Source organism: Magnolia sinica, chromosome 6 (genome assembly GCF_029962835.1).
Source record: "Magnolia sinica isolate HGM2019 chromosome 6, MsV1, whole genome shotgun sequence".
In the NCBI taxonomy this organism is placed as follows: domain Eukaryota; kingdom Viridiplantae; phylum Streptophyta; class Magnoliopsida; order Magnoliales; family Magnoliaceae; genus Magnolia; species Magnolia sinica.
The window spans coordinates 33,573,009-33,594,481 of NC_080578.1; the positions used below are offsets into that span (position 1 = coordinate 33,573,009).

General features: G+C 38.7%; 1 protein-coding gene across 1 annotated transcript in view; it reads left to right on the forward strand.

Annotated features, from left to right (window-relative positions):
* Positions 1-9,627: 9,627 nt before the first annotated feature.
* The window catches only part of LOC131249587 (MAP3K epsilon protein kinase 1-like), a 62,825-nt gene continuing 50,979 nt past the window's right edge, over positions 9,628-21,473 (forward strand). Inside the window, 1 exon segment of the mRNA XM_058250386.1 lies at positions 9,628-9,645. Within this exon segment, the coding sequence (XP_058106369.1) occupies positions 9,628-9,645 (18 nt within the window).

Sequence of the window (21,473 nt, forward strand, 5' to 3'; positions counted from 1 at the left end):
TGAATTAATATAATATTTGTTTTTCCCTCCCTGTTCAGGTTCTTGTGACCTTATGACTAGACTGGATGGAAAATAAATACTATGGTGGGGCCCACTGGAATTCAGCAGTGGAAATCCTTATCACCACTGCCATTTGTGGTATGGTCCAGATGATCCTTGGGATATGATTCATTTTTGTGATAATGCTCTAAAATGATTTCTAGCTATAGATGAATGGTGTGGTTTGTTTGGGCCCATTTGATTCGTCCCATTTGATTCGGCCCATTTGATATGGCCCATTTGACTCAGCCCATTTGATGTATTTGGGGCCCTTGAGTGAGGCCCCATGATGATGTATGAGGCCCATTGGTGCGGCTCATCCATGAGGCCCATCATGATGCATATTTGAGGCCCATGTGATAGGGCCCACCTTCCTTGTATTTAAGGCCCATATGATGGGGCCCACCTGCTTGAATCTGAGGCCATGGGCAAGGCCCATTGTGATGTACTCGTGGTCTATGGGCAAGACCCATTGTGATATGTATTAGGCCCATGATGCGTGACCCTTTTGATGTATTCGAGGCCCAGATATGTAGCCCATTTGATGCATATGAGACTCATGTGTAGGGACCACATGTTATGTATTTGAGGCCCATGGGTTATAACCCATTATTATGTACTGAGGCCCATGGGTCGTGACCCATTGAGATGTATTTTCAACCCATATGACATGGCCCATTGTGATATATTTTTGGCCCATTTGGTAAGGCCCAATGAGATGTATTTTCAGCCCATATGGCGTGGCCATTGTGATGTTTTTGTAGCCCATTTAATGAGGCCCATTATGATGCACATTAGGCCCAAGGGTTGTGGCCCGTGCAATGTATTTAAGGCCCATGTGCAAGGCCCACCGGTTGTGTATGTAGCCCTTATATGAGGCCCATTGTGATGTATATTAGGCCTTTGTGTGAGGTCATGGGCCCACTTTATGTTTGGCTCTATGTGGGCCACTGCTTGGGAGCGATGTTGGTTGAATGTCTACATTGATGGGCCATGATGGTTGGATGTCCACATTGTGACCTTCCCTTAGGCCTTGTTAGGTTCATTCTCACCGATTCCGATTGTCGAGGCCGATTTCGATTGTCGAGGCCGATTCTGATTGTCGAGGCCGATTCCGATTGTCGAGGCTGATTCTGATTGTCGAGGCCGATTCCGATTGTCGAGGCCGATTGTTGAGGCCAATTTCGATTGTCGAGGTCGATTCCAATTGTCAATATCAATTCTGATTATTGAGGCCGATTGTATAAGCCGATTTTCGAGGTTAATTATCAAGGCTGATTCTAATTGTCGAGGTCGATTGACGAGGCCGGATATCGAGGTCGATTGTCGAGGCCCAGTGTGATGTATATACGGCCCGTATTTGAATTGTGATGTGCATTTGACCCATGTTTGAGGCCCAATGTGATGTATATGCGGCCCGAATTTGAGGCCCGTTGTGATGTGTATTCAGCCCGTGTTTAAGGCCCAATGTGATGTATATGAGGCCTATGTGATGAGGCCTATTGTAACACCCTGAAAATTGGGGGTCGTGCATACGCTCGGCTCCCAAGTTCCCAAGTGTCACTTACAACAAATTTTACTAATTTACGTTTAATCAGGCTTAAAATGCGCAACGTGGAATTCCTTGGAACATGAAGTACAATCACAACTAGTCTACTGAAATGAAAGAGGTCAACATATATAGGTCCAAAAGAATATAAAAGGGTCGCGCAAGGCATTGCCTGACAAAATTACAAAAATATGTCCAAAAAGAATGATAAGCCAAGTTCACCACTCAGTGATCCACAATAGGCTACTAATCTATGGCGAACCGCCCATCAGCTGGAAGTAGGACAGCTTATCCTCCTCGTCAATGCCAACACCGCTCGGCTCCTCGAACTCATCACTACCTACAGCTATTAAAGAGTCTGGTTGGTGTTTTAAAACACCGTCCCAGAATGGGAGTGAGTGATCAAATCAGTGGGTGTTATTAGTCTTAAGTCATAACAAACATCAATTATATTATGAATTTAATGAAAGGCAATCATTCAGAAATACCTAACTAATCTTGTTAATGCATATGCATGATAGATGATATGATGCATGCCCTCGCCACAACACTCCCTCAAGCGACTCCGTCTAACGATCGTGTATGACCAACACTCCCTTAGAGCGACCTCGATTGCCAAGTCGCCAACCTAGCTAGTGTGATGCGATGATAATGTTAGCCAAGTTCTTAGTTAATTCCATTCATCCAGCAGGTTAAAAAAACTGATACACCTCACGTATCAAATGCCCTAAACTGGTTGTGATGCCAAGGCCCCCCAATGTGAGAGGCCCGGGCACCGCCATCCTTGATCCTGTCAGGTTCCTCATCCCTGACTTCAAGCACATAGGGAGTACCAGGAAGAAGGGATCGCTCGCGGTCACTACGGGGAGGCGCATCACCCGAGCGTAGGCCGACAGCTCCGATACAGTGTCCCATTCCACCATGCCCAGCTCAGGAGGCGGTGGATCGGTTGCAATTTGGTTAGCGATGGGCTACAATGGTTGTAGGGTGTCCAGGCTCCATATATCTGTGAGCAAACATGGTTAACATACAAGGTTGGTCAGCCAATAGACTAGACCACATGATTTCAGGCAAGTACGTGGCGGAACAACATCAGGTACGAGCAACCCATGTAGTCTAACTACTGTCGCCCACATGCACTTGCCCAAATCCATGGGTTTAGCCTCAAGACAGACCTACTAACAGGGCCATCTTTGCTCTTCTCGTATTCCTGACCAACCCTAAGGGTTTGGGTGGTGATTCATCACATGCCAACTAACAGGGTTATCAACTAGCATAAACAACATCATGTTCTCATACACCTCCACATGCAATTCAGAATCTCCTAGCAAGAGAGCTAACAATATCATGAATAAAGGTGCATGTGTGTTGTGTGGATTGGTGAGGAAGTTAAGCACTTCCTACATCTCATAGAATCAAAATGCACAAAAGGTAATAAGGCATACATGCTATAGGGCAACATCATGTGAAGAAAACCAAACAAGACATAAACATGAGATCATCAATTCGTACCAAATCATGTGAGAGGCAAGGATAACATCATATGAGAAATCAACATGTAATACAATTCTATACAATTCCAAACAACCCAACAATTCCTAGGTTTTTTTCCCTGGATTCTCCAAATGCATCATCCATACAAACAAAATCATTAGACTCATACTACAATTGGTGCTAGGCCACCAAAGATTAATAGTCTGCACATATGGATCGTTGAAGGCTTTAGAAAATAATCTAGGGTCGCCAAACTCGCGGGTCAATTCGTATAGATCCTGAGCCAAATAAACTTGCATGTTAGGATCACATGCATTTCCTAGCTCAACCCCAAAGATTACAAAAAAAAATGGGTGCTTACCTCCCCAATCAGATGGAAGTGGGTTGCAGTTGTGGATATGGGAAAGGGGAAGGTATTTCTTTAAGGTTCCAAGCTTCCTTTGGCCCCACCTCCTACCACACACTCCTTTCCTTCCTTCTTCCTCTCTCTTTCTCCTCCTTTCTCCTCTTTCTCTTCTCCCTTTTCTCTCCTCTCTCTCATTCTCTAGGGTAAAATCGTATGAGGAGAGGGGGTGCCCAAATGAGGCCCTTTTATAATATCAGATTTTGTGTAAATGGCCCCAAGGGCTAGGTTTTTACTATACTAGACCTATGGGAGGATCTTTCTAAGCTCTAGGGCCCACTATAGGGCGTAGGAGTTGACACCAACCGTTGGATAGTTGGCCCTAATGATGATCTGCGTATGTATATGATCAGCTTGCCATTTGGATGCGTCGATCGACAGATATTATTAGAAGTCTGTTCAACGGTCACCGATAGTCGATCGGGGTCGCGGCTATACGGATATGAGTAGGAAAATATCCTTACTCCATGGGTAAAGTTTGGTTGTAAACCGATGGTCCAAAATTCTCAACTTTGCATAAGAGTGGATGACCCAATTCACTTAAGTTCCAACTCCTTTCTTTGGGGTATTTGCGCTTCTCATGCACTTGTCCTTTGGCTCAAGTTGAACGGTTCTAGGCAGTACCCAGGTCCGACTCCCGCGATGGACGTCAAGCCCAGTAAGACGGACATTATTCTATAGTTTTGGAACTAGTGGCCCACCAACGAGCGGTTTAGAGCTTGTTCGAAGAATCGGGGCATTTCTGAAATGAATTTGGTAGTGAGATTTCTCATGGGCAATGATTAGGTTTTAGATTAACTATGTTCATAGTGTGGCTTATTTATAACTAGTGAAAGTGGAGATTTGGTCATGATTACTCTAAACCATCGATTTTAGGCTAAAAGAGTAACGGGGTTGATTTGGTCTATTATTCAAGATCCGAGCCTTATTTGACTCGGCCCCGATTAGATCTTTAATTGAATCATGATTTTCTTGATTAGTTAGCGATGAGTCGGTTAGATTTGGGTCCTTTGTGAGTAAATCATGGGGCTACACCTGATGTTCAAGTGATCGAGCGGATTTGTTGGCTTATTACGGTTGATTAATCGGACTTATGTGGTTCTTTACTGGTACCAGCCGTGTATAACTAACATTGAGTGCTAATGGTCAGTAAGTGATATTATAAGCTAATTACAGAAGAAAATTTTAAGGATTTTTGGAAATCCAAAACAATTAAAAATCCAGGAAGTTACAATCTACCCCCCTTAAAAATAATTTCATCCCCGAAATTGCCTAAGGGTAATAAGTAAAGATATTATCATTTCATTTGCCTAAGTTTTATTGATTTCAAGTTTATATGCATGGTAAGGTGTATACTATCTATACTAGTTTGGCTCATTTTAGTCTACCCCCCTTAAAACTTTTTCGCCCTAATGGTTTACTACAATTTATTTATTTATCTATTTATTTTTTTTAAAGATTTGAATTCATCATAACGATTTCCCTTTATCTAGAGTAAAAATATTTGTTTTCAATGTTCAACCCACACGGAGAGACGGTTGTAGTAGGCTTGAACTTGATACGTCGATCATCTACCTGACCAGGGTAGAAGATTTATTGTATCCCTTCTTTGTCCTGGTGGATCCTGGTCTTTTGTTCGGTCAAAGCAATGAGTCCATTGGTAGTTGCACAGGATTGAGAATTGGGTCAAGCCACAAATACTTCGCAAGTGTATACCTCCGTAATTCCCTAGTCCGATCAATCTAAATGTTTAGGGAATGACCATCATTAGAAAGTTTAAATATCCTATATATAAGGTTGTCATTTGGTTCATGGTCTAAGAGAGTCCTCGTTTCGATTTATGTCCAAATTGGGGGTTAATAAATCTCTCAATATGCCTATGGTCAAAGATCACCCTAAAAAGTTTCTATAGGCACAAAATTTTATATGAATTACCATTGTATGCAACGACATTTTCTCTAGCCTACCTACTGTGTCCAGATATTTCTCTATAGTAACCCAATCATATATACTAATTTATATCCTTTCCTTTCCTATAGACTATATAGTAAGTTGCTCATGCAATTCAATTATTGAATCATTAATGATTGAAAAACAAAGAGGAAGGGAATTGGGAATCGTAATTGGAAGGAAAGGGTTGAGCACTTCTAAGCAAATGGTGGTATAGGTTCAATGAAGAGAAGCAAACTCCTCAACAACTAATGTTGGAATTATATGTTTAAGCAAATAGGGATTGGTTTTTGTAAATGGCTTCTCAAGGCAGAGGGTTTATCATTTGGATATAAGCAAGTTAGGTTCCTCATTATGGGATTTTGAAAGGGTGGAAGTACTAATGAGTGGGGGTATCCATATCTTGGTCACCATTTTGGAATGATATTTGGGCTAAGGATGATCTCATTTCATGAGAGGAGGCGCCCACACCATGTACTCATCACGGGAATTATGGTTTGGAAACATTACATGTTGTTGAAACCAAAAGCACCACAAGATAAGTAGCCTTGGGAATCTAATGATCATCTTGAATGGGGTTGATGGGGATGTCTTCGAGTTCCATTGGAAGCTACAGATATGGTTCACAATTTCATCAAAAGTACTCTTCCCTTCTTGAATTCAAGGGAAAGATTCTGGAATATGACGGCCTTCTTGAACGGAGTTGAGGTGGATGTTTATGAGTCTGACTAGAAGTATGACTCCTCTCCACGAGTAGAAGTGTGGATACTTGTCTCAGCCTAGGTTAGTTAGTACCTTAATGTGGAGTGTCATAGAAAAAGAAATATTATCTATGACTAATTTTGAGAAAAGTCACATTTCCTCTCTTACGTGTGCTTACTGGGTGTTAACTGCAGCAAACATAGTATATGGAATGCAATTTTGATGACAATAGGAGTGGAAATGAGAAATTTGTTAAGATTGATGGACAACTATCCCACAGCGACTGTCTGATATGTTGGCCTATAATTTATGAAAACCAGATATTGAGAAGGATCTTGTTCATTGAATTTGAGTTGGGTAGCTATAGTGGAGATTTGCATCTAGAGTTTTCATGTGATTAGCTATAAGACCAGCTACACTTTATAGATAGAATATTAGGCAGTCAAGAAGCAATATATTCATAGGATGTGTAGCAAAAATAAGGATGTTGAAGTGGACGCGTGGTAAGTTAAGGAAGGATAGATTTAGAAATGGATGCTTTACGTATAGTATGTTCGGCAATCAAGAAACAACACATTAGTAGAATGAGTGTAGCTAAATGTGGATGTGAAAGTGGATGAGTGGCAAAATGACGTAGGGTATAATTCAGAATGAATGAATTTATCAAACTTATGAGTAGCACCAACAAGTATTAAGATGAGGGAAAGTCATCACAATTACCAGAAAAATTATTAGAGTTCTAGAGGTGACCGTTGTCTAAACTAATGATTCATCATTAAGTTTTAAAATGTCTATATTTATTATAACACTTCTTATACTTGTAGTACTTGAATTATTTTAAAAAACTTTATGATGATTTATCATTAAGTTTCAAGTCATCCTATAAAATTTCATATTATTTGGAGTTGTAAATAAATTATTAAAATTCTAGGATCAACAGTTGTCTGAAATTAATAATTTTTGGACAGTTTATAGATCATCTTAACTTTAACTATATTATAATTTTTATTTTATTTTTTATTATTTTTATATAAAATTATACTTATCAAGTTTTAATCTGACTTTTCAATCACCTAAATTAGAGTTGTAACGAAGGAGATATGAATTTTTGAATTTGACCCAAAATTGCAGAAATTTCTGGCGGGGCAACTTGGGTCGGGAAAGGTCACGCGGGCTGGGCGGGGTCACGTGGGTTGGGCGGGGTCACGTCGGGCCGGGCAGGGTCACACGGGCTGGGTGGGGTCACGCCGACCACCTGGAGAGTTGGGTAGGGTCACGCCAGGCCTATGGAGAGTCCACTTTAGAACGCGGTTTCCTGGGCACTGGTGAGGCCCCCCAGGGTGTGCCATATATGAATTTGAGCTAGGAGAAGCTAATCTACACAATGGGACTATCTATTTTATAAACTTCCTCTCAGTTAGTGGCCAAAACTCATTTTTTCTTCAGTTTCACTATTTTCGATAAATTTTCATTCACCCCCAACTTCTTATTCCCAAATGGGTCGAATCTATCAAATTTGGCCTGATATTCGCTCATTTGGTCTAGGACAATGATTTTGACTGTCAAATCATTCAGTCTCCGGCTCGTTTCTATCAATGTCCCGGGAAAATTAAAGGACAGAGTGAATGTAGGTGAAGATTTTAAGGGGATAGGAATTTGGTCTTAGGCCTATTTGGCCAGTAATATTCAGCTATACTAAATGGAATTACAATGTCAATCCCAGCTCAAGATTGGGAATGGCATGTCTGAAATGAGTGTGGGATGGGACTCAAATTTATTTCACAGGCTTTGCTAAATGAGTCTTGTGTTGGAAGGTGTAATGTGGGATTTCTAATTCCCAAGATGATGAATTTCTAAGTATAATTGGGAAGGAAGACTCGGGATTTACCCTTAATTGATATATTCCAACAGGGCATTATAAAACATAGGATGCACTCATCACAGGGACAATACCTTACACCTGCATTTATCGTTACTCTAAAACTCATTTCACCCTAATCCCACCTATTTCAGTTAGCACGACGGGCCCTAGGAATATGGTGGACTAAACTAGCTAAATTTTCTAGTTAATCGAATCGAATCTTGCCTTCAAGTTCCCAATTTCTTGCCCAGGAATGGGCCATGGCACACTGTAAGACTCTCGGATCCTCTTCTGTAGCATTACTATTCCCTCTATCACTACTCATTACTAACTCCTTGGAAGTCCTACCTTCTGTCTACAATTGTTCGTTCAAGGTTTGGGATGGTCCCTAGCGTTCTAAGTCCTAGTTGCCTTTTCTATTTTGTATCCTCTCAAGTCAGCGAACGCGTTAGTGAGTTCATGACCCATGGCCCAATGGATTCTAAACTATTGTTCTGATAACATCTTGTAACACCCTGAAAATTAGGGGTCGTGCATACGCTCGGCTCCCAAGTTGCCGGGTGTCACTTACAACAAATTTTACTAATTTGCGTTTAATCAGGCTTAAAATGCGCAGCGTGGAATTCCTTGGAATATGAAGTACAATCACAACTAGTCTACTGAAATGAAAGAGGTCAACATATACAGGTCCAAAAGAATATAAAAGGGTCGCGCAAGGCATTGCCCCACAGAATTACAAAAATATGTCCAAAAAGAATGATAAGCCGAGTTCACCACTCAGCGATCCACAATAGGCTGTTAATCTATGGCGAACCGCCCATCAGCTGGAAGTAGGACAGCTCATCTTCCTCGTCAATGTAGCACTGCTCGGCTCCTCGAACTCATCGCTACCTATAGCTACTAAAGAGTCTGGTTGGTGTTTTAAAATACCGTCCCAAAGTGGGAGTGAGTGATCAACTCAGTGGGTGCTATTAGTCTTAAGTCGTAACAAACATCAATTATATTATGAATTTAATGAAAGGCAATCATTCAGAAACACCTAACTAATCTTGTTAATGCATATGCATGATAGATGATATAATGCATGCCCTCGCCACAACACTCCCTCAAGCGACTCTGTCTAATGATCGCGTATGACCAACACTCCCTCAGAGCGACCTTGGCTGCCGAGTTGCCAACCTAGCTAGTGCGATGCAATGATATTGTTAGCCAAGTTCTTAGTTAATTACATTCATCCAGCAGGTTAAGAAAACTGATACACCCCATATATCAAATGCCCTGAACTGGTTGCGGTGCCAAGGCCCCTCAATGTGCGAGGCCCGGGCACCGCGATCCTTGATCCCTTCGGGTTCCCCATCCCCAACTTCAACCACATGGGGGGTGTTAAGAAGAAGGGATAGCTCGCGGTCACTACGGGGAGGCGTGTCACCCTAGCATAGGTCGACAGCTCAGACACATTGTCCCATTCCACCATGCCCGGCTCACGAGGTGGTAGATCGGTTGCAATTTGGTTATCGATGGGCTACAACAATTGTAGGGTGTCTAGGTTCCATATATATGTGAGCAAACATGGTTAACATATAAGGTTGGTCAGCCAGTAGACTAGACCACATGAGTTCAGGCAAGTACATGGCGGAACAGCATCAGGTACGAGCGACCCATGTAGTCTAACTATTGTCGCCCATACGCACTCGTCCAAATCCATGGGTTTAGCCTCAAGACGGACTTAGCAACAGGGTCGTCTTCGCTCTTCTCGTATTCCTGACCAACCCTAAGGGTTTGGGTGGTGATTCATCACATGCCAACTAAAAGGGTTATTAACTAGCATAAACAACATCATGATCTCATACACCTCCACATACAATTCAGAATCTCCTAGCAAGGGAGGCTAACAATATCATGAATAAAGGTGCATGTGTGTTGTGTGGATTGGTGAGGAAGTTAAGCACTTCCTACATCTCATAGAATCAAAATGCACAAGAGTTAATAAGGCATACATGCTATAGGGCAACATCATGTGAAGAAAACCAAATAAGACAAACATGAATCATTAATTCGTACCAAATCATGTGAGAGGCAAGGACAACATCATATGAGAAATCAACATGTAATACAATTCCAAACAACCCAACAATTCCTAGATTTTTTTTTCCCTAGATTCTCCAAATGCATCATCCATACAAACAAAATCATTAGACTTATACTACAATTGGTGCTAGGCCACCAAAGATTAATAGTCTGCACATATGGATTGTTGAAGGCTTTAGAAAACGATCTAGGGTCGCCAAACTCGCAGGTCAATTCATATAGATCCTGAGCCAAATGAACTTGCATGTTAGGATCACATGCATTTCCTAGCTCAACCCCAAAGATTACAAAAACATGGGTGCTTACCTCCCCAATCGGATGGAAGTGGGTTGCAATTATGGATATGGGAAAGGAGAAGGTATTTCTCTAAGATTCCAAGCTTCCTTGGGCCCCACCTCCTACCACACACTCCTTTCCTTCCTTCTTCCTCTCTCTTTCTCCTCCTTTCTCCTCCTTTCTCCTCTTCTCTTCTCCCTTTTCTCTCTTCTCTCTTTCCTTCTCTAGGGCAAAATCGTATGAGGAGAGGGGGCACCCAAATGAGGCCCTTTTATAATGCCAGATTTGGTGTAAATGGCCTCAATGGCTAGGTTTTTACTATACTAGACCTATGAGAGGGTCCTTCTAAGCTCTAGGGCCCACTATAGGGCGTAGGAGTCGACACCAACCGTTAGATAGTTGGCCCTAATGATGATCTACGTATGTATATGATCGGCTCGCCATTTGGATGCGTCGATCGATAGATATGATTAGAAGTCTATTCAATGGTCACCGATAGTCGATCGGGGCCGCGGCTATATGAATATGAGTAGGGAAATATCCTTACTCCACGAGTAAAGTTTGGTCGTAAATCGATGGTCCAAAATCTTCAACTTTGCATAAGAGTGGATGACCCAATTCACTTAAGTTCCAACTCCTTTCTTTGGGGTATTTGCGCTTCTCATGCACTCATCCTTTGGCTCAAGTTGAGCGTTTCTGGGCAGTACCCAGGTCCAACTCCTGTGATGGACATCAAGCCCAGTAAGACGGACATTATTTTATAGTTTTAGAACTAGTGGCCCACCAACGAGCGGTTTAGAGCTTGTTCGGAGAATTGGAGCATTTCTGAAATGAATTTGGTAGTGACATTTCTCATGGGCAATGATTAGGGTTTAGATTAACTATGTTCATAGTGTGGCTTATTTATAACTAGTGAAAGTGGAGATTTGGTCATGTTACTCTAAACCATCGGTTTTAGGCTAAAAGAGTAACGGGGTTGATTTGGTTTATTATTTAAGATCCGGGCCTTATCTGACTCGGCCCCGGTTAGATCTTTAATTGAATCATGATTGTCGTGATTAGTTAACAATGGGTTGATTAGATTTGGGTCCTTTGTGAGTAAATCATGGGGCTACACCTGATGTTCAAGTGATCGGGTGGATTCGTTGGCTTCCTACGGTTGATTTATCGGACTTGTGTGGTTCTTTACTGGTACCAGCCGTGTACAACTAACATTGAGTGCTAATGGTCAGTAAGTGATATTATAAGCTAATTACATAAGAAAATTTCAAGGATTTTTGAAAATCCAAAACAGTGAAAAATCTAGGATGTTACACCCATTGTGATGCATTTGAGGGCCAGGCGATGGAGCTCATTGTGATGTATGTTAGGCCGATGTGAAAGGCCCATCGTGATGTGTATTAATCTCTTGAGTGAGGCCCATGGTGTTGTATATTTGGCCCTTATGTGAGACCATGGGTCCACTATATGTTACGCTTTATGTGGGCCATTCCTTGGGGGTAATGCTGGTTAAATGTCCACATTATCAAGGTCGACTGTCGATGTCGGTTATTGATACTAATTATGAGTATGTGACAACATAGCATCATAATAAATGCTCATACACATCATTTGCATGTTTGGTATGAGATATGATTGACCATTGTATATGTCATAGCGCCGGTGGTTTATGGGACTCCCTAATAGGCAGAGTTATCCCACATGAGCGCACAGTTGCGTAGGATTGATGCATGATTGGACTTCATGACTCATGCATCTTATATTGTGTGTTGTGATTATTGTACGCCCTAACAACATCAGGGCCATAGCCTCCATATGCATATCGTAGATGGCTAGATGGGACACCGAAAATATGTTATTAGCATTGGGCTGCCATAAATGACCCTAGATGAAAATCCCTAAACCTCTGAGTTCAGGAGACGGCCCAATGTCAAGACCGAGTGGGTATATGATCGCATGAGGGTCGTATATAGTAGGTCGCGTCTCTCACTGTGTCGTGGTCGGTTGGGAGGGGGTATAGCCTTACCCGTCCAATGGTAGGGGGCATAGCTAGGCTGAGTTTGACTAGCTCGTGATTCAGTCCGCTATCGAAGTGCCGGGTAGATATTAGCTGACTACTGGCCAGGCGGATAGTGAGATCTCTTCCACGTACATGGTTGCGTGTCCAGTGGGTGGTAATTGCATGTAGAGTATACTAGACCCCGGTGATGATCCCATAGATGTACAGTAGTGATTTGTGGACTAATTGAGCAGGAGTTATGTACTCAGCATTATACTCATTCATTCATTCATTCACTATCCACTTGGGTTGGTGGTGCATTATTTGTTACGTGTATCGTCACAATGGTCAGGATTTTAGTTGAGACGCATGACTAGCTTGAGATTAGGAGTTTACCACATTGAGTCTGACTATCCAAATTAGGTATGGGACTAGTTTGGATAGAAGTCCCTTGTGATGGACCCCAAGCCTGCGATACTACGTACTACCATCCCAACTTCACACTCCAGCATGGTTATTCCATTCACACTGCATATTGCATTACATCCATGGTATATGCCATTTTGGGTTACTGTGTTTCTACATTTATATGGTCTAGATACGGCTGACGGTATTCGTGAACTCATCAAGAATTGTATATTGCATTGCATCCTCGACATATAATATTTGGATCTTTATGACTCCTCATTTGCATAGCTAATCTGTATTGCGTACTCTGATATTGTTTGACTCGTGGACTTGTCAGTATTTTCGCTTACTCTGATATCATATGATTCATGATCTTACCAGTATTTTTGATATTATATGATTATGGCATTGTATTAAATACCTGACACTTACCTTGTGCACACACTTTCACCACCCTCTAAGCTTTTTATAAGCTTATGCATGATAAATGCGTGCAGGTGATGTTAGGTCGCAGCAGTGTTGAGCTTGGAGCGTGCAGCGGATTCCTGGAACTTTGATTTCGATATATGTATTTCCCTTTCAGCATTGTATTCAAATGTTTATATTAGTGGATATGTGATGATAATGTGATCTTTGTGATTTGGGTAAACTTGTGTTATGCTTCTTACGGGATAAATGTACATTGAAAAATCCTCCTTGTAGGATCCTAGGATCGGAACCTAGCGTATAGGCGCTAGGAGCCGAGAATGGGGTACTACGGAGGCTGTCGGCACCGGATTCAACGATTGAAAATTTTGTGAGCCCAGTTTCCAAGTTTGGGGCGTAACACAAGGATGAAGAGATTAAATTATTAAATGTTCTAGGAGACCACAAAGGAGCCTTGGGCTAGACCATTTCTGATATAAATGGTATAAGCCCTTCTATATGCACCCATCGAATCCACCTCGATGAGGACGCCAAACTAATTAGACAACCTCAAAGGTGTTTCAATCCAAACATGATGCAAGTTATAAAAAATGAGGTGATCAAATTATTTGATGTGGGAATCATCTACCTAATATCCGATAGTGTTTGGGTGAGTCCAACTCAAGTAGTCCCAAAGAAATCTAGAATAACTAATGTATAGAATTCTAATAATGAACTCATACCAACACGTGTCACCACTGGTTGGTGTGTTTGCATTGACTATAGAAAATTGAACCAGGTCACAAAGAAAGACCATTTCCCTCTACCATTCATTAATTAAGTTTTAGAGAGGGTAGTAAGTCACTCCTTCTATAGTTTTCTTGATGGATATTCTGGATATAACCAAATAGAGATATCCTTGTAAGACTAAGAGAAAATCACGTTCACTTGTCCATTTAGCACGTTTACTTTCAAATGGATGCCATTTGGATTGTGTAACGCCCCAGCAACTTTCCAACGGTGTATGTTAAGTATTTTTTTTCAAATATGGTTAAGAAGTTTCTTGCGGTTTTCATGGACGACTTCTCTATATTTGGGAGTAGTTTTGAGGAATGCTTCCATAATTTATCTCTTATCTTATTTAGGTGTGAAGAGAAGCACCTTGTCTTAAATTGGGAGAAATGTCATTTTATGGTTCAAAAAGGAATTTTTTTAGGCCATGTTATCTCCAAAAATGGAATTGAGGTAGATCGCTCAAAACTCGATGTTATTGTTAATCTACCTATCCCCCGAACTGTTAGAGATATTAGATCACTTCTAAGGCATGCTGATTTTTATAAAAGATTCATCAAGGACTTTAGTGCCATTACTAGACCCTTGACTAATCTTTTTCAAAAGGATGTTCCATTTAAGTGGATAGATGAGTGTGCAAGTGCCTTTAATAAAATTAAATCTCCCTTACCATTGCACATATCATGCGTCCACCAGATTGGACACTTCCTTGTGAAGTAATGTGCGATGCAAGTGATTATGCCATAGGGGCTGTTTTGGGTCAAAGGAAAGATAAATGGCCCTACGTTATTCACTATGCGAGTAGAACTCTAAACTAACTGCTCAACAACTGAAAAAGAGTTACTTGCAGTAACTTCTGCTTTAGATAAGTTTAGGTCTTACTTGCTGGGATCCAAAGTGGTCATTTTCACGAACCACTCGGCTTTGAAATATTTGTTATCTAAGAAGGATGTAAAGCTGAGACTTTTGAGATGGATTCTCCTACTCCAAGATTTTGACTTAGAGATAAAAGATAAGAAATGAGTAGAAAACATAGTGGTCGATCACCTTTCCAGATTGGTGTTAAATGATTCCACTGAGGAGATGCATATCCAGGACACTTTTCCTAATGAACAATTATTTACGATCTCCAAATTGTCTTGGTATGTGGATATAGTGAACTATCTTGTAATGAAAAAAATGCCCTATCATTGGAAGTCAAAAGATAGGAAGCATTTTAAACTGAGGTTAGGAACTTCTTCTGGGATGATTCGTATTTATATAAATATGAGACTGATCAAATTTTTAGACGTTGTGTCCCAGATGATGAAGTTCAGAGTGTTATTTCTTTTTGCCACATGGAAGCATATGGTGGCCATTTTTTTGCTAAGAAAACTATTGCAAAAATCTTACAATGTGATTTTTACTGGTCCACCATGTTTAAAGACACCCATGCTTTCTGTGTTGTTTTTGATAGATGTCAAATGTTAGGAAGAGTGTCCTGGTGCAACATAATGCCTTTATCCCCAATTTTACCATTGGAGATATTTGATTGTTGGAGTGTTGATTTTATGGGCCCATCTTCATATATTGGTTGGTGTGGACTATGTTTCATAGTGGATTGAGGTAGTTCCAAGTACGACCAATGACAACAAAGTGGTCATACGATTCCTCAAGGAAAATATTTTTTTATAGATTTAGAACTACAAAGGCTATCATTAGTGATGGCGGGTCTCACTTTTGCAATAGGACATTCGAGGCTTTGATGAAGAAATATGGCATCAAGCATAAAGTGAGCACCCCATACCACCCACAAACTAGTGGGCAAGCTGAGATTTCTAATCGAAAAATCAAACACATTTTATGTAAAACTATAAGGTTAGATAGAAAGGATCGGTCCCTCAGACTGTCTGACACTTTATAGGCTTATAGGACTGCTTATAAGACTCCGATTGGAATGTCCCCATACAGATTGGTGTATGAGAAGGCTTGCCACTTGCCTGTGGAATTGGAACATAGAGCCTACTGGGTAATAAAGAAATTAATCTTTGATATGGACCAAGCAAGTGGGCAAAGGAAATTAGAGTTGAATGAATTAGAGGAGCCGAGGAGAGACCCCTATGAAAATTCTAAAATCTATAAAAAGAGAACCAAAGCTTTTCATGACAAAAACATCATGAGGAAGAATTTTAAACCTCAGCAAAAGGTCCTGTTGTACAATTCTCGTCTCCAGTTCTTTCCGAGAAAGTTAAGATAAAGATGGACAGGCCCCTTCATTTTGAAGAATGTTTATACTCATGGGGCTGTTAAAATTAAAAATTCACGTAATAGCAATGTGTACAAGGTTAATGGTTAGAAATTGAAACCTTATGTGGAAAACTTTCATTTGGAAAAGGAGTCTAACTCTCTTTATGAGCCAGAAATTCGGATTGATGCTCCTAGTTTGACGGAGCATTTGTGTAGGATTTGTGTCATATTCAATTTTTTTAGTGTCACCTAGCAGGTGAGTTCTTCATAATAGGTACTATCTGCTCTTTTTTTTATTTTTATTGTTCTCTGTATTACATTATCATTACATTAGGGACAATGTAGATTTTAGGTTCGGGGGTGTGGATAGTCATCCATGTGAGTTTTTTTAGGTTTCAGTTTATTTTTTTATTTTTATTTTTTTAAGGTTTCAGTTAGGTTTAAGTTTATTTTTTTAAGGTTTATGGAAAAAAAATTAACATTTTCAAAATAACATTTTTATATAAAAAAATGTGAACATGATATTATGTGAATTCCAAAGGCAAAATTAATACTTAGTCTAGATCGATAGTAGTCAGAATTCTGATAACTGAAAATTACAGACTTGAGTTCAATTATCTAATCACTAGTTTAAAGTGAGTTATAATTTAATGTACTGAATTAACAATACACCCTAGCTAACTAAGTGAGGAATATGATATGTGAACTAGAATAACATATTTTGATTCAAATAAGGTTGAATGAACTAGTACTATTGATATATGCTTAAAAGAGAGAATATTAAAGAAAAAAAAAAGTGATGAAAAAAAAATTATTATAAAGCATGAATGCAATGACCATAACAGTCGTGTAAGTAATCCGAAGTAAGGATACCTAAGTATCCATTACTGTTACCATTACAAGTACGTTACCTTATGTTATGAAGCAAACCCGGTGGGAATCTCCATCTAAGGGTGGTCTATAATAATGAGGATATAATGATAAATGAAGAAATGTCATGAAGAAAATGAGATAACTAGAGATTTCATATTCTTAGGATGATTGAAAGGAATTAGGATAGGGAACATGTATATTTCTCAAAGTTAGACTACTGTCACGAGCACCCAAGTATATTGGATCATAACTATTCTAAATTTTGATTAGGTCTTTGAACTCAAGGATGTAATGGATTAAGAAATTGAGATTCTAATTAACTTCAGACATAGAGCAAGTATTGATTTGTTTTGGAATTCACATGATGAATGGAGGCATAATTGTATAAATTTTTGAGTGTTGAACTATTTTTCATGTTTTCAATATTTGTGGGTAACATTTCTGAAAACCCTCATGAGACTATAACTTGTCCACTAGGAGAAACCTAGTGGTTTAAAGGCTTGTTGCATATGATAAATGCAATCGAAATTACCTGTGAAAGTGTAGTTAAAAAAAATTTCGTTTTAATTTTGTTTCGAGAATTAATTTTAATTTTTATTTTTTTTACTTATTTTGCTCGGGACTAGCAAAATGCTGGTTGGGGGGGTGTGTTGAGACTCAAATATTGCATAATTTCTCCCATTTATATCTTAGTTTTATGAACATGAATCAACTTAATGTTTTATTTTACTCGTGTATGTGTTGCAAGGTGAATTTAAGAGCTTGAATTGAAAAAATGTGCTAAAAGCATGGATTTGATGCTCAAGAATCACTAAGGCAAGAGATAGATCTTAGGAAACCAATATTGAAGAATTCATATGCCAAAGAACCAAGAAAACCAAGTGAGGAATGAAGAGAATCAAATATTTGAAGTGAAGAATCCTGAAATCAACCTGAAAAAGTGTATTCTGAAGTTCTGAAGTCTTTTTTTAAAAAAAAAAAACTACACAGAGTGAAGTCTGTTTTAACAAACTATACAATGAGAAGTCTATTTTGAAAAACTGCATAAATTTGAGGCGGTTTCTAGAGTTTTCTAACTTTGTACAAAAATTGGAGTTCCCCACTTATAAATAGAACTTCCCATGGCATTCCTAAGCATCATTCAAGTTATCCCAAAGCAAGATTTAGGGTTTTTAAAGAGTTTTTAATTTTATTAAAGTTTTATAAGTTATTTTTTTATTTTAGATTTTTTTATTTGCATTTATTTCTTTCTTGTTGCTTTCTTTCTCTAATAATTATGTTTTTCTAAGTTCCCTCTAGCCCATGCTAGAAGGGAAGCACATGAGTTTAATAATTCTTTAAGTTATGATAATTGATTGTTTTAATGATGAGAAGAATGGTGTATGCATGTTATCTATTGTTTAGGTTTAGTTTTTTTTTAAATCCTAATGTGATATGTTTCCATCATATGAGATCCACATTAATGGATAGGTTTACCCTAGATCAATTAGATTTCCTAAATAAGAGAAGTTCTCAACCTGTTATATTTCTTTAATTTTCATTATCTTATAAATATGAATTCTTAAAATCATTGGCGCTTGAGAATATATATCAATGGTGCAAATTCATGATTTTCTAATCTTTTATATCGTTTATTAAAATATTTAAACTATTTTATTTTTTGATTAAGCCGACCATAATGCTCAGATCCTAGTTGTGTTATCCAAGTCATCATGATTTTGGAACATTAACATATGTGTGGAACTTTAAAATTTGAGTGTTGTTTTAATTCAGTTGAATTATATCTATTTAAAACTCCTAAAATCAAATCATTAGTTTAGTGTTTTTTTTTTTTTTTTTTGCATTTGATTTTTTCATTCTCACAATTCATCTTCCTGTGGGATCGACCCTGTATTCACGGGATATTACTTATAAACCTCTGCATTTAGAGGCAAGCAATCAATCTTCTGTTCCTGATTTGAGATTGTGAAACTAATAAGTCCTGTTGTTCACCATCATCCCTTGGGCAAGGTAAGGTGATGGAATCCTTCCTAATCTTCACAATTCTCCTACTTTGAGATTATGAGATTGGTAAATCCTGTTGTTTGCCATTGTCTCTTGGGCATGGTTTGGTGATGGAATCCCTGCCAATTATCATAATTCTCCTTTTTTTTTTTACACACGCACACACACACCCCCACACACTCATGTCCCGTAGTGGGATTTCGCCACCTATGGATACTGGAACCCTTGATTGGGTGTTAAAACTCCTAAGAGTCTACCACCGGAGTAAGAGTAAGGATTCATCATAGTTCTCCTTCATTGAGAATTAGGTCAATGGAAGTTCAGATTTGGTTTTATTGATATATTTTCCAATTGGATAGGATAGGACTCCAATTCTAATTGTGTTACTTGAATCAAGCAAGAGGGCTCCCTGATCACTCCAAGTGGATCCTTAGCACCCTAGTTCCCACCTTTAAATTCTTAGTTTTAATTACTTAATTCACAATTACTCTCTCAATCACTTCAAAATTAGTTTTACATCTTCTTCTAGTTTTGCTTCTAGTTAATTTCAGAAACGCACAAGATCAGTCCCTGTGGATTCGACCTTGGTCTTACCAAGATTATTACTACATCACGACCCTATACTTGGGGTTGTGAACAACTATGTCGATGGGTGGAGTCTAGTAACTACTTTCATTTACCGCTTCTAAAAATGACGACTCTCAAGTTACACTCTCCACCTAAAAGTATGATTAAGAAAAGCTGAAAGAGTGGTATGTAAAATTGGTAATATTTAATGAGAAGTTGTTTAGCATGGTAGAAAGAAAAGTTTTTATGAATTTTTACAATTGATAGTGCATGAGGATGTATACAATTGAGAAAGTAAACTTGAAATCTTTTTAAGCATCCTTATCAAGAATAAGTTTGACTTCAGATATGTGGATGGCATCGAATTAAAGAAATGAATATATTTAATTAACTACACACTTCATTGATGCAGATTTAAAACTCCAAAAGAAGATTATAAACTTACGCTACATTACTCCTCATACTAGTGTGGTAATGTCGGACTGTATTTACAATTGTCTTGTTGAGTGGAGCATCAAAAATAAAATTTCTTTAATAATTTTTTATAATGCCCCTTCCAATGACACTTTGCTTTCGTTCTTACGTAATCAATTCAAGGCATTTGAAAATTTATTCTTTGGTGGTAAAATATTCCAAATCAAATGTTGTGCCCACATACTAAACTTGATTGTACAAGAAAGGCTGAAAGCAATTGACTATACGATCACCAACATACGAGATAACATTAAATATATAAGAGGGTTACCTTCAAGCTTGAGTACGTGAAATGATATAATTAACGTTTGGATTTAAAATGTAAAAAGAAGTTGAAGTTGGATGTTTGCACGTACTGGAATTTAACTTATGAAGTGTTGGATACTGCTTTATAATTTAAAGTTGCATTCCCTAAATTTGTGGCGCATGATCAAATGTACACATACATGCTTAGTGATAAAGACTGAACAAAAGATGAACATGTTTATTAATTTCTCAAAGTCTTCTATGACCACATGAAGATTTTATTTTTTATTTTAAATAAGTATCATACTGCAAATTAGTTTCTTGTAAAAATTATTTTCATTATGGACACTCTAAAAAAATGTGTTGATGAGGGTCCATACACACACACACACACACACAAGTGATGACTCTGGTAATGCAAATGAAATTCAACAAGTATTGGGCTGACTGTCACTTGTTAATGGTCATTGTAGCTGTTATGTATCCACGGTATAAGATGACAATGGTTAGGTATATTTTCAAGTCCATTTATTTCAATTCTGAAAGAGTTCCAGTGGAGGCCGTCATTATTGATGTTGTAGTTGAAGAGTTGTTAACATCATATGTTGGTATTTTTGCTGCAACATTCATTACAATAGTTACTCCTCAATCTATGTCTAGTACTTCTAATGGAAGAAAGCGACTTCATGATTTTATATCCTTTTTAAACAAAGAAGAAACAGAGATGTAGAAAATTGAATCAAAAGTAGAGAAGTATCTAAAAGAGCTGGTTATACAGTTACAAGAAGATGATTTTGATGTTTTGTAATAGTGGAAGTCGAGAGCTTGTAAATACCCTAGACTTTTGGTAATAGCATGAGATATATTGTCAATTCCAATTTCGACTGTGGCATCAAAATCAGCTTTTAGCATGGAGAGTAAGGTTGTGAGAAAGTATCAAAGTTCACTCGCCCTAAAAACAGTTAAAAGCACTGATATGTACATAAGATTGGTTGCATTTAGTTTGGGGCAGTAGCAATTTCGATGTTGAGAAGAATGATGATGAGAATGCAAGTCAAGACGAGAATGCATCTAAAATTGCATGAATGAATATATGCTTTTAAAGTTTTGTATAAGT